At 34.1% G+C, this 12,523-nt stretch overlaps 2 protein-coding genes across 2 annotated transcripts; both read right to left on the bottom strand.

The window, feature by feature from the left end:
- Positions 1-5,994: 5,994 nt before the first annotated feature.
- On the bottom strand, positions 5,995-6,736 carry LOC145100662 (uncharacterized). Its single transcript, XM_079037846.1, has 2 exons — positions 6,582-6,736; positions 5,995-6,502 (listed from the first exon to the last, which is right to left on the bottom strand). Exons 1-2 carry the CDS (start codon positions 6,707-6,709, stop codon positions 6,013-6,015), a joined length of 618 nt encoding a protein of 205 aa, XP_078893972.1. The 5' UTR covers positions 6,710-6,736; the 3' UTR covers positions 5,995-6,012.
- On the bottom strand, positions 6,715-8,646 carry LOC145099476 (uncharacterized). The gene is made up of 3 exons (XM_079037048.1): positions 7,118-8,646; positions 6,757-7,048; positions 6,715-6,725 (listed from the first exon to the last, which is right to left on the bottom strand). The coding sequence occupies exons 1-3, from the start codon at positions 8,528-8,530 to the stop codon at positions 6,715-6,717; spliced, it is 1,716 nt and encodes a 571-aa protein (XP_078893174.1). The 5' UTR covers positions 8,531-8,646.
- Between the last annotated feature and the right edge of the window lie 3,877 nt (positions 8,647-12,523).

Here is a 12,523-nt window from a genome sequence, read left to right as displayed (position 1 = left end):
ACATCTCATCATGAGTTTACGGCCGTACACTCATGGGCCGCACACCCATGGCCGTACACACCTTTAGGGTGGTCGTACACCTCCCTCACTCAATCACATATGGTTTTAACACTTAGTTCAAGTGTTTCCAAGTCCCTAGAGTGGTTTCCTATCGTGTCTAGTAGTGAAATACCCTAATTTAACTCATATATGTGTTATTACATGTTAAATAGGATCCAATCGTGTTCAAGGCTTCACTTGACACTCAACATCCCGTATCGATCCTTCATTCAAACCACTCACTCGAGGTGAGTTCATACCCCTACGTTTTCCGAGTTTTTAATGTTTTCAAGGGGGGGATACAAGTAAAAGCACAAGCAAATCTTGTGTCCAAATATATTATTTTGTTTAATATAATTCCATTATCAACACACATCGAATATAGAAAGTAGTTTTACAAAACGGGTTAAGATATTAACCTTGCTCAAGCAGTTTTCAAAACTAAGGAAATGAACTTATGAATCATGAAATAAAAGATATTATTTTATAAAGGTTTCATGTTAATAACAAAAAGGGTTTTCCTGTATTATTATTCGTAGTCGTTAATCTAATTGGAGACACGTCCTCGGGTGCTTACAAACTTAACTAACTGGAGGACTACCCCTTATGAACCAGAATCTCCTGGAGGGAGAGCGTTATTTTTGTGTATAGATCTATACGGGACTGACTATCCCGAACCTTACTGGTAGCTACAGTAGGACCGGCACATCTATAGGTGACAAAGTCATAAAGGATACTGGTGCCCAATTCGCGCCATATCAAGTTAATGTATGGTCATAAAGCTCGCAATGTAGATAACAACAATGTATTTACGTAATAATAGATTTAACGAACTAACTTTGGAGTTAATAACTTAGTGATCACAGGAGGGTATTAATAACACTTTCAGGATTCAGATCACCATGTTTTCAATTAGTTTTATTTATGTTATAAGACTAATATACATCACTGGAAGTAGCCAAAGTTTTCAAAAGGAACAATGTTATAACAATATAAGTATGGTAGATACTTGTACTTTCCAATTTAGAACGGGTAATTCAATAACTTATACATAGGGGAAATGCATGACTTCCCAGGGTAAACATCAGTGTTTTATAAACAGATGGTTTATTAATCAACTAACGAATATTCATATTTCTTCCATAACTCCTTGGTTTATGCGTGACTAGTATGAACAAAGAAGTCATATAAGAAATGGGTTTAATCATGATTTTCATAAGAAAATATGAGGTTTTCTTGAGGAACACTTTTAACATATATCAAAGAATCATTTTACTTAAGGTTTATACATTTATTACACCAGATAGTATAAGGTTTTCTAGGAAAGATATCGCACTTTTCAAAAGAACCGAGAACTGTCTTTCTAAAACAAAATGCTTATGAACTCACCAACTTTATGCTGATACTATTTCAAATTTTACTTGTATTCTTAGGGCTCTAGTAGATAGGTACACCCCCGAAGCTTCTGAGAAGACTGCCTAGTATCGTAGTGCGACTTCGGTCGTCTTCTGTATCTACTTTGATGTTTGAATTTGATATGTTAAAATACTTATGTAAAACTTATACTTATTAATGCAATGGTTGGCTGTACTTTGATTACTATACTGCATGTGTTGTGATACTTACATGACGTCATCTGCCCCCGAACGTTTCCGCCGTTCCGGTTTGGGGGTGTGACAAATTGGGAACCATAACAATTACCATTACCCGGTTTCGGTTCTCATTCATTTTTTCGGTTAAAAGGTTCATCCTTAAACTTCACTACATTATTTTTTCACACCATTCTTCTCTTCTTTAACAACACACAAACATACATATATCTTATCAAACTCCAAACACTTTACCATGGAACAAAATCCAAACACTACACCAGCAAATCAAAAACAACAATTTTGAAAATCAATTTTGGGCTAGACAGAACACCTCGTCAATATCTGAACATAGAGTCACCCTAGAGTGGTTTAGGAAAACTGCTAAAAAGAGGATCCCCTAACAAACAAAAACCACTTTTTTAACAACACTACCAACCTTTGTAACCATATGAACAACCCTTTCGATCCGCTTTTGTATTCCAAAAACCTTACCAAACACAAGCACAAACTTTACAACCAAAACCATACATACATACATACATACATACATACATACACACACCCATACCCATACCCCCCCCCCCTTTTAAAAGTATTGTTTTTTAATGAATGAATTAGATACAACTTATGTGTTTGTTTGGTTTTGTTTTTCAAATTGCATATAGGTTCAATAGAAAACCATAATTAACCAAGGAACCAATTTTTTTTCAACATTTAGAGCTTTTTTTTATATAAAAAAACTAAAAATATACAAATTCATAATTTTTTTTATCCTTTTTCCAATGATATCAAATTCAATAAAAAAAATTCGCCCAATTCACAATGTGACTCTATGCAGATTCACAATGTGAATCTGAATTCACACGGTGAACTTGAAATATATATAATTTATTTTTTAGCATTTACAATGTGAAGTTATTAATTTAGAAAATTTTAGTTTTTTTTCGATAAACAATAAGCTCTAAAACTTGAAAAAAAATTCAGTTCCTTAGAAAACCAATAATTATGGTTCTCTATTAAACTTTTCTCTGTATGCATCTTACATACTTATAAAGCTTGCATTTTCCCTTGATTGTCATGCATTGAAACCCCCACAATAATTTGCTAAAACCTCATGCATTTGAAACCCCCAAACCTTTTCACCTTCTTAATAATTAATCACACATAATCAATGGTAATTCATATGAGATAATAATTTGCTAAAACCTCATGCATTTGTATGGTATTAGAACATGTTTGAGTCTTTGGGTTTTAAACTTTAGTAAATCGGTAATCCGTTTGATACGTTGAATTTGAAGCTATCTTATTTGAATTACCCAAAACAAGAGATAAATTAATAATATATGCTCATGCATGTTTTGTACAAGCCCCAATCAAAATACAATATATCATGATCATACAACTAAGTGTCTTTTATTCCATTTTTGGCTTTATAACAAAAGTTTGTTTACATGGTGAAGAAAGAAAACTTGAAGATGAATATTTAGGTTGGATGTTTATATAAGATTTGTTTTAAATATATAATATAGATATAAATACACAAATGTGTATCAAATACAGTCCATCACAAATTTAATGTTATAAACTACAATAAAACTCAAAGTGGTTTTCCAAATATAATGTTTATACTATAATATAATATATTAGAAGAATACCTTATAGTAGACGAATCCCACACGTTGTGCAGAAATTTAGTTGCATAGATAATATATTATAATTATATTTCATTTAAAATATGTTAGGGTCATTTGGTTATTACATTGTTGTATTAGGCACTATAGTCAAATATATTTTGAATGACTCTTACAAAAATGATGTTTGTAATTTGAATATAACGTAATATCTTATGATGTTTATTGAATGATATTATCTTCGGTTGAGCACTTTTTAATTGGAATCAATTTTATTATAGTTAAAAATTTTGGCTCCTTTTTTTCTTTTCATTAGTTCTAGAATATGATTTTTTTATATTAATTTAAAATATGTCACTATCTTAAAATAGATTGAGGATGAGATTTTTTATATTTACTTAAAATACGACACCATTTTCTATTCAATAGTAAAACTAACAAAAGTCGTTAAATATGTATTTTTATAAGGTTCAACATAAATAGACGACCACAAGTGAAAATCCATATCTAATCAATCATCAACTAATTACATTAAATACTAATGTGTATCTAAAAATTACATTTAAAATTTTAAACTAATAGTAAAAAAAATTCATTATTTATTATGATAAAAAATCTGTAAATCAAAAATATACATGCTATTTAATCGCATATAAGTTTTATGTATGGCTTATTCACAATACATTAAACCATATATAATCATATTAAACTACATAATTATCCCACTGCGCAACGTGCTGACATTCGCCTAGTATATGAATATTCATATGCACATATGCAAACAAATACGCTATCTAGGAAAAAATAAAGGTTCATTACTCTCTCTCTCTCCCTCTCTCTCTCATAAAAAAAAAACTTTACAAAACATTCCTATATTAAATATTTAATAGTTGAATAGAGATAATTAATTAGTAAGTAAAATAAAAATATTTAAAATTTGAATATAATTAAGAGGGTAAATTAAATATTATTAAAGTAGGAGTTAGATGGACAACACTTAGAAATCTATTTACGGATTAATATATATTTAATGATAAATAAAAAAAATTAAAAATCAAAATAGCTTAAATTTTTTATAGTATTAAATAGTAATTAGTAAAATTTGGTCACTGAACTTTTTTTCGTGCTCTATTAACCCTTTAACTTGTTGATTTGTGCAAATTTTCCCCTTCCGACCGGGTTTAGCCGGTTTCAATGAATTTATTGATCCTACGTGTCAGTTTTGATCCTACGTGGCATCTAGGGTTCTTGTTATTAAAGGAGGGGCGTTTGTTGTTCATTTATTGTGCTCTAATACCCCGTTGCCCTAATACCCGATGGCTTCCTCCTACAGCATCTCATCCTCCCTCAATCGATCAAGCAAGAAATCCACAGTGAATGATCCAAAAACTTGTGATTGTGGGTTCCCTGCACGTATTCTAACATCAACAACACCAAAGAATCCAGGGAGGCATTTCATGGTGTGCAATGAGGTAAGCAATTTCACTTAAATTTTCCCTCTTTTCTGATTCATTTATTCCAGATTTGAAATCTCACTTTGAAATTTTATTGTGGAAGGGTGAATGCAAATATTGGAAATGGTTGGATGTAGAACTTGTACAGATGCCTCTGATGGAAGTGGTGGAGGGAATGAAAGCTGAATTAGTAGCATTGAAGACCGAAGTAGAGAAGGTGAAGGAAGACATGGAACAGATGAAGAAGGAAAAGTACTCTGATGCCATTGCAATGAAGGAGAAACTATATAAGTTTACCATTGGATTTCTTTTTCTGATCATCGTGTATATGATGAAATGAAGTCACATGATGTATTGAAAGATGTTGTTTGAATAGAATAGAGTTGTTATCTTAACTTCTTGTTGGAATGGAATGAAGTAACATTGATTGTAATGGAAAATTTAATTATAAAGAAGCATACATATTAACTGCATACATATTAACTTTGATTGGAATGGAATCACAAAGAATGGAATGAAGTAACTTTGACTGGAATGGAATCACCAAGAAATATTTTTGACTGGAATGGAATCATAAGGATAAAGAAGCATACATATTAACTGCATACATATTAACTTTGATTGGAATGGAATCACAATGAATACATATTTGATTTTGACTGAAATAGAATCACAAAGTAGCATGCATATAAAGAATTAGTTTTGACTGGAATGGAATCACAAACTAGCATACATATAACAAATACATATAATAAAAAAAAAGTAAGTGAATGTGGTGGTTGGATTCATTGTAATACGCCATTAATATTCTACAGTTATATAAGTTTTTGTCTGCATACACAAAAGTAGTTTCTAGGTAACACAAAAGATTCCTGCATAGACAAAAGAAGGGCCACCATGTGCCCATACACCTACTTGATAGTACCATAGAAAAGCATAATAAAAAGACTACTACTTTGTCTTTACATCACAACTGCCTTACACCCACTACACACCCACTAAATTAATCAATAACTGAAGGGTTATCTGCATTACTCCCAACCCCAGGTATCTACCTCCTTAATGCTTGTTTGATAATCCGTTCAGAATATTTCCTCCTTCCACTTCTACTAACTGGGACCCTTCTTCTTGGCATGGGGGCTGCAGGTGGTGGTGGAGGAGGTTGTTGGGCTGCAGGTGGTGGTGGTCCTTCATTGCCCCTGGATAAACTTGGGTCTGCTCCACTGCCCCTGGATGGACTTGGTACTGCAAACAAAAATTAAAATGTCAATTCTTTGTTCAAATGATGTAATGTTTTTAAAAATATTCACCTGATGTATTGCTTTGTTGGTTAGATGGACACTTTTTCTTGTTGTGACCTGGTTCCTTACAAATACCACACTTTATTATGCTACCCCTTCTTGAGACAGTTTGTCTACTTGATCCACTCAACTCTCGTTCAATTGCATCCCTCTTCCTTTTCACAGATGGCCTACCAGGTAATCTTCTTCTTTTGGGAGGCAAAGGCTTATGGTATGGAACATCTGGCCACATTTCACTACTATTGAGAGGATTAATGCTATATTTGTAGCATTTTAGGTAAGCCTCAGTAGTGTATGATTGGGACACATATGCCTCAGCATCATGATTCAAGTAAGATATTGCTGCCACTCCATGTAAGCATGGTATCCCTATAAGTTGCCATATTCTACAGGCACACTTCTTTGCAATTAGATCCACTCCATATGCAACATCAGTGAATCTAACCTCATACTTTTGATAACCACAAGGAGTAACTCCCCACAATCTGTTTAAGCATATTAACATCAGTGAATCAATAACACATCCTCATAATTAACATAAGCATATTAAAGTAAAATAATTACCTCTGTTTAACCTTCAGCTCTTCTATACGCTTCCTAATAGCTGGACATATAAGCAAATCCCATTCCATTCCTTCAACTCTTTGAGTGTATATCCTTTCCATCACAAATAACCTAATCTCCTCCAGCATAGTGATTATAGGTCTCCTTCTAGCATGCCTAATTGCAGAATTGAAACTCTCATTGACCCCATTCTCCACTGCATCACAGTCTCTTCCTTCTTGAAAGAATGCCTTAGACCAGGTAGTAGGATCTCTGTCTATAAGGTAATCATAAGCATGAGTATCAATAGATTTGATCTTCTCCATTATACCTCTGAACTTCTCCACAGTACTAGCCCTTACAGCCCTCCAAAATAACTTTATGTATTGTTGACCAGTAAACCTTTTATTAAAATTGGCCAGAATGTGTCTAGCACATTGTCTATGTTCAGCTTCTGGACATCTTTCCTTAACTGCTTGTAATAACCCCTACAAATCACAACATCATTATGAGTGAAAAAGCATAAAAATGAAGCATAAAAATGACCTAGTACTAACCTTGTGTCCATCAGAAAGAAGGGTAATGCCTGCACCAAGACCACCATTAATGTCTTCCATAAGCAAATCTATGAACCACTTCCATGTTTCTTTATTCTCAACACATACCACAGCCCATGCTAAAGGGTAGATGTGGTTGTTTGTATCTCTCCCAACAGCTGAAATAACTTCTCCTCTAACTATACCCTTTAAAAAGCAACCATCAAGCCCAATTACAGGCCTGCACCCTTCTAACCAACCATCCCTTACAGCTTTGAAACACACATAAAACTTAGAAAACAAAGTTGTGGAATCTGGCATGATGTCTACATCCAATCTCACAGTAGACCCAGGATTTGACCTGATAATTTCCTCACCATATGACCACAATCTCCCATAATGTTCAATTAAACTTCCTTCAATCTCTTGTAATGCAAATTTCTTTGCATTTCTGCATTGCCCCACACTCACATTTATGTTGAATGTTGTTGACACTTTAGCTTTCATCTTCCTTGCACTCATTTTTGGGTTCTCTATAATTTGACTCATAAAATGTTTCCCTATCCATCTATAAGTTACAATTGACCCAAACTTAAACACCCTACAACAATTATGTTCATTCACTAGAGATTTGATCTGAAAAGTCTTTTCTTTACCCATCCAGGAGGCCCATAGTCTGAAAGGGCAAGATGGTGACTTATTCTTTTTGCAACATTTCACTAACAATCTATCAGAGTCATTTTTTTCAAACCATAGATCATACCCATTAGCAACTGCATAATTGCTTAACATATGTTTAAGCTCAGTAGGGTTACAAAATCGCATACCTATCATTGGTTTCATCTGATCCCATGGCTGTCTCTCATCATACACAGGGTACTGGGGTGGCACGTATTCATCATCTTGATCTTCACTCTCTATAGGTTCACAAAGGATGTTTAAAAATCTATCACGTGCAGTTTTGTTTGCTGGAAATGGATAAGTAGCATCATCTTCTTCATGATCAACAAAATATGAATCTTGAATAACTGAATCCTCATCTTCATCTAAGTCTTCGTTTTCACTTTCACTTTCCTCAGCCTCAATCCAGTCGAAGATAGGTTCATTATGGTGATCCACATATACATTCATTCTCTTGTCATTAGCATACGCCAAATCCAAAAATTCCTTGTAATCACCGTCGTTCACCAATGTATGAATTCCAAGACCTAAAGACTCTTGTGGAAGGCAGAAATAGATGTCTTTGCTTCTCGATTTGGTGAGCTTGTGAAGGAATTCCATGAATTGCTCATACCCAAACCCACTGAAGTCAACATCTCGCACTGATGCTCTGTCGGGATCAAAGTAAACTAAGGGATTGGGTGCAAACTGACCATTGTAGTGGAAATTCACTACAATGAAGTTCTGATCAGTAGGATTTGGAGATGATGCCATAGAACGGTTGAAGGAGATGAATGATCGATGGAGAATTTGGTGACCTAGTCGAGTTTAAGGACCAAATGAGACTTCGGAGTGTGGTTTAATGAGGGGTGTGGTTTAATGAGATGGAGACGAAAAATCGGGGCCTACATGCCACCTCTTTCGCCACGTAAGATAAAAAATACACGTAGGATCAATAAATTCATTGAAACCGGCTAAACCCGGTCAGAAGGGGAAAATTTGCACAAATCAACAAGTTAAAGGGTTAATAGAGCACGAAAAAAAGTTCAGTGACCAAATGTGATCAAAATCAAAAGTATGTTACCCTTTCAAGTCATTATCCCTAAATCGTAATTAGTGGTCGAAAAAAAAAAAAAAACTCTTCCATCGGAGTGGCTTTTGTTTTGACATTACAGTCCCTACTTTTATATCGAAAGCCTTTTTAGTGTTTTAAAAGAAAATATTTACAACTCACTGTTTGATACATAATTCAAGCTCTCACACTACTACAAAAAGCGTAATAAGAGCTCCCAATTAAGACCCGGTTTTTGGAAAAACCGAGATATATAATGAAAAAAACGCGTTTTATGAGAGCAATCCCAGTTTATATTAACAACCGGGTCATATACTAAAATTAAATAACCTGGTTTTTATTCATTAAACCATGTCTTATAACCTTGCAATTATACGGCCCATTTCTTAAAACAAAACCGAGCCTTATTCTCTTTCCCTGAATAACAGCTCTGTATCCAAACTTTTTTTCATCAGCTTTTTGCACATTTAGTACTCATTTTTCATATATATTAGACTTGTACACACCATGTGTCTTATACAAACTTTCAAACCAAGTCATACTAGGAAGCCATATGACCCATTTTCAACAACAATGTGTTTTTAGTTCATTTAGAAAATGCAAATGTGGCTTAATGACTTGTTTTTGTTTTGAATGATTATGACTTTATTAAGCAACACACAAGAAGGAAGTTGGAACAAACTACAATATTAAGCAACAAGAAGAGCCAAAGAAACAAAAGCTAAGCTAAACAAACAGAAAACTAAAAGCAATAATAAAACACCCCACAAGGGTAAAAATGTCCAAATAGCAAATATGTATCCCACCAGCAACCTAGAAAGCATAACAAACAAGAACATAAGAAAATGGATGAATAGAGGCTAAAAACTTCAGTCAACAAGCACCAAACTGAAAAACACCAAGCAGGGGCAAAATGGTCAACAAACCAAAAAAAACCCCACCAACATTTACAAAGAAATTAACAAGGAGCACAAATAGAACCATAGAATATCAAGAACTAAAAGCAATAATAAAACATCCCACAAGGGTAAAAATGTCCAAATAGCAAATATGTATCCCACCAGCAACCTAGAGAGCATAACAAACCAGAACATAAGAAAATGGATGAATAGAGGCTAAAAACTTCAGTCAACAAACATCAAACTGAAAACCACCAAGCACGGCAAAATGGTCAACAAACCAAAAAAAACCCCACCAACATTTACAAAGAAATTAACAAGGAGCACAAATAGAACCATAGAATATCAAGAACTAAAAGCAATAATAAAACATCCCACAAGGGTAAAAATGTCCAAATAGCAAATATGTATCCCACCAGCAACCTAGAGAGCATAACAAACCAGAACATAAGCAAATGGATGAATAGAGGCTAAAAACTTCAGTCAACAAACATCAAACTGAAAAACACCAAGCAGGGGCAAAATGGTCAACAAACCAAAAAAAACCCCACCAACATTTACAAAGAAATTAACAAGGAGCACAAATAGAACCATAGAATATCAAGAACTAAAAGCAATAATAAAACATCCCACAGGGGTAAAAATGTCCAAATAGCAAATATGTATCCCACCAGCAACCTAGAGAGCATAACAAACCAGAACATAAGCAAATGGATGAATAGAGGCTAAAAACTTCAGTCAACAAACATCAAACTGAAAAACACCAAGCAGGGGCAAAATGGTCAACAAACCAAAAAAAACCCCACCAACATTTACAAAGAAATTAACAAGGAGCACAAATATAACTATAGAATATCAAGAACTAAAAGCAATAATAAAACATCCCACAAGGGTAAAAATGTCCAAATAGCAAATATGTATCCCACCAGCAACCTAGAGAGCATAACAAACCAGAACATAAGCAAATGGATGAATAGAGGCTAAAAACTTCAGTCAACAAACATCAAACTGAAAAACACCAAGCAAGGGCAAAATGGTCAACAAACCAAAAAAAACCCCACCAACATTTACAAAGAAATTAACAAGGAGCACAAATAGAACCATAGAATATCATGAACTAAAAGCAATAATAAAACATCCCACAAGGGTAAAAATGTCCAAATAGCAAATATGTATCCCACCAGCAACCTAGAGAGCATAAAAAACCAGAACATAAGCAAATGGATGAATAGAGGCTAAAAACTTCAGTCAACAAACATCAAACTGAAAAACACCAAGCAGGGGCAAAATGGTCAACAAACCAAAAAAAACCCCACCAACATTTACAAAGAAATTAACAACGAGCACAAATAGAACCATAGAATATCAAGAACTAAAAGCAATAATAAAACATCCCACAAGGGTAAACATGTCCAAATAGCAAATATGTATCCCACCAGCAACCTAGAGAGCATAACAAACCAGAACATAAGCAAATGGATGAATAGAGGCTAAAAACTTCAGTCAACAAACATCAAACTGAAAAACACCAAGCAGGGCAAAATGGTCAACAAACCAAAAAAAACCCCACCAACATTTACAAAGAAATTAACAAGGAGCACAAATAGAACCATAGAATATCAAGAACTAAAAGCAATAATAAAACATCCCACAAGGGTAAAAATGTCCAAATAGCAAATATGTATCCCACCAGCAACCTAGAGAGCATAACAAACCAGAACATAAGCAAATGGATGAATAGAGGCTAAAAACTTCAGTCAACAAACATCAAACTGAAAAACACCAAGCAGGGGCAAAATGGTCAACAAACCAAAAAAAACCCCACCAACATTTACAAAGAAATTAACAAGGATCACAAATAGAACCATAGAATATCAAGAACTAAAAGCAATAATAAAACATCCCACAGGGGTAAAAATGTCCAAATAGCAAATATGTATCCCACCAGCAACCTAGAGAGCATAACAAACCAGAACATAAGCAAATGGATGAATAGAGGCTAAAAACTTCAGTCAACAAACATCAAACTGAAAAACACCAAGCAGGGGCAAAATGGTCAACAAACCAAAAAAAACCCCACCAACATTTACAAAGAAATTAACAAGGAGCACAAATATAACTATAGAATATCAAGAACTAAAAGCAATAATAAAACATCCCACAAGGGTAAAAATGTCCAAATAGCAAATATGTATCCCACCAGCAACCTAGAGAGCATAACAAACCAGAACATAAGCAAATGGATGAATAGAGGCTAAAAACTTCAGTCAACAAACATCAAACTGAAAAACACCAAGCAAGGGCAAAATGGTCAACAAACCAAAAAAAACCCCACCAACATTTACAAAGAAATTAACAAGGAGCACAAATAGAACCATAGAATATCATGAACTAAAAGCAATAATAAAACATCCCACAAGGGTAAAAATGTCCAAATAGCAAATATGTATCCCACCAGCAACCTAGAGAGCATAAAAAACCAGAACATAAGCAAATGGATGAATAGAGGCTAAAAACTTCAGTCAACAAACATCAAACTGAAAAACACCAAGCAGGGGCAAAATGGTCAACAAACCAAAAAAAACCCCACCAACATTTACAAAGAAATTAACAACGAGCACAAATAGAACCATAGAATATCAAGAACTAAAAGCAATAATAAAACATCCCACAAGGGTAAACATGTCCAAATAGCAAATATGTATCCCACCAGCAACCTAGAGAGCATAACAAACCAGAACATAAGCAAATGGATGAATAGAGGCTAAAAACTTCAGTCAACAAACATCAAACTGA

The sequence above is a fragment of the Lactuca serriola genome, chromosome 4, assembly GCF_051521515.1.
Source record: "Lactuca serriola cultivar US96UC23 chromosome 4, Lser_US96UC23_V15, whole genome shotgun sequence".
NCBI classification, from domain to species: Eukaryota; Viridiplantae; Streptophyta; class Magnoliopsida; order Asterales; family Asteraceae; genus Lactuca; species Lactuca serriola.
This window is presented reverse-complemented; position numbering and strand designations above follow the sequence as displayed.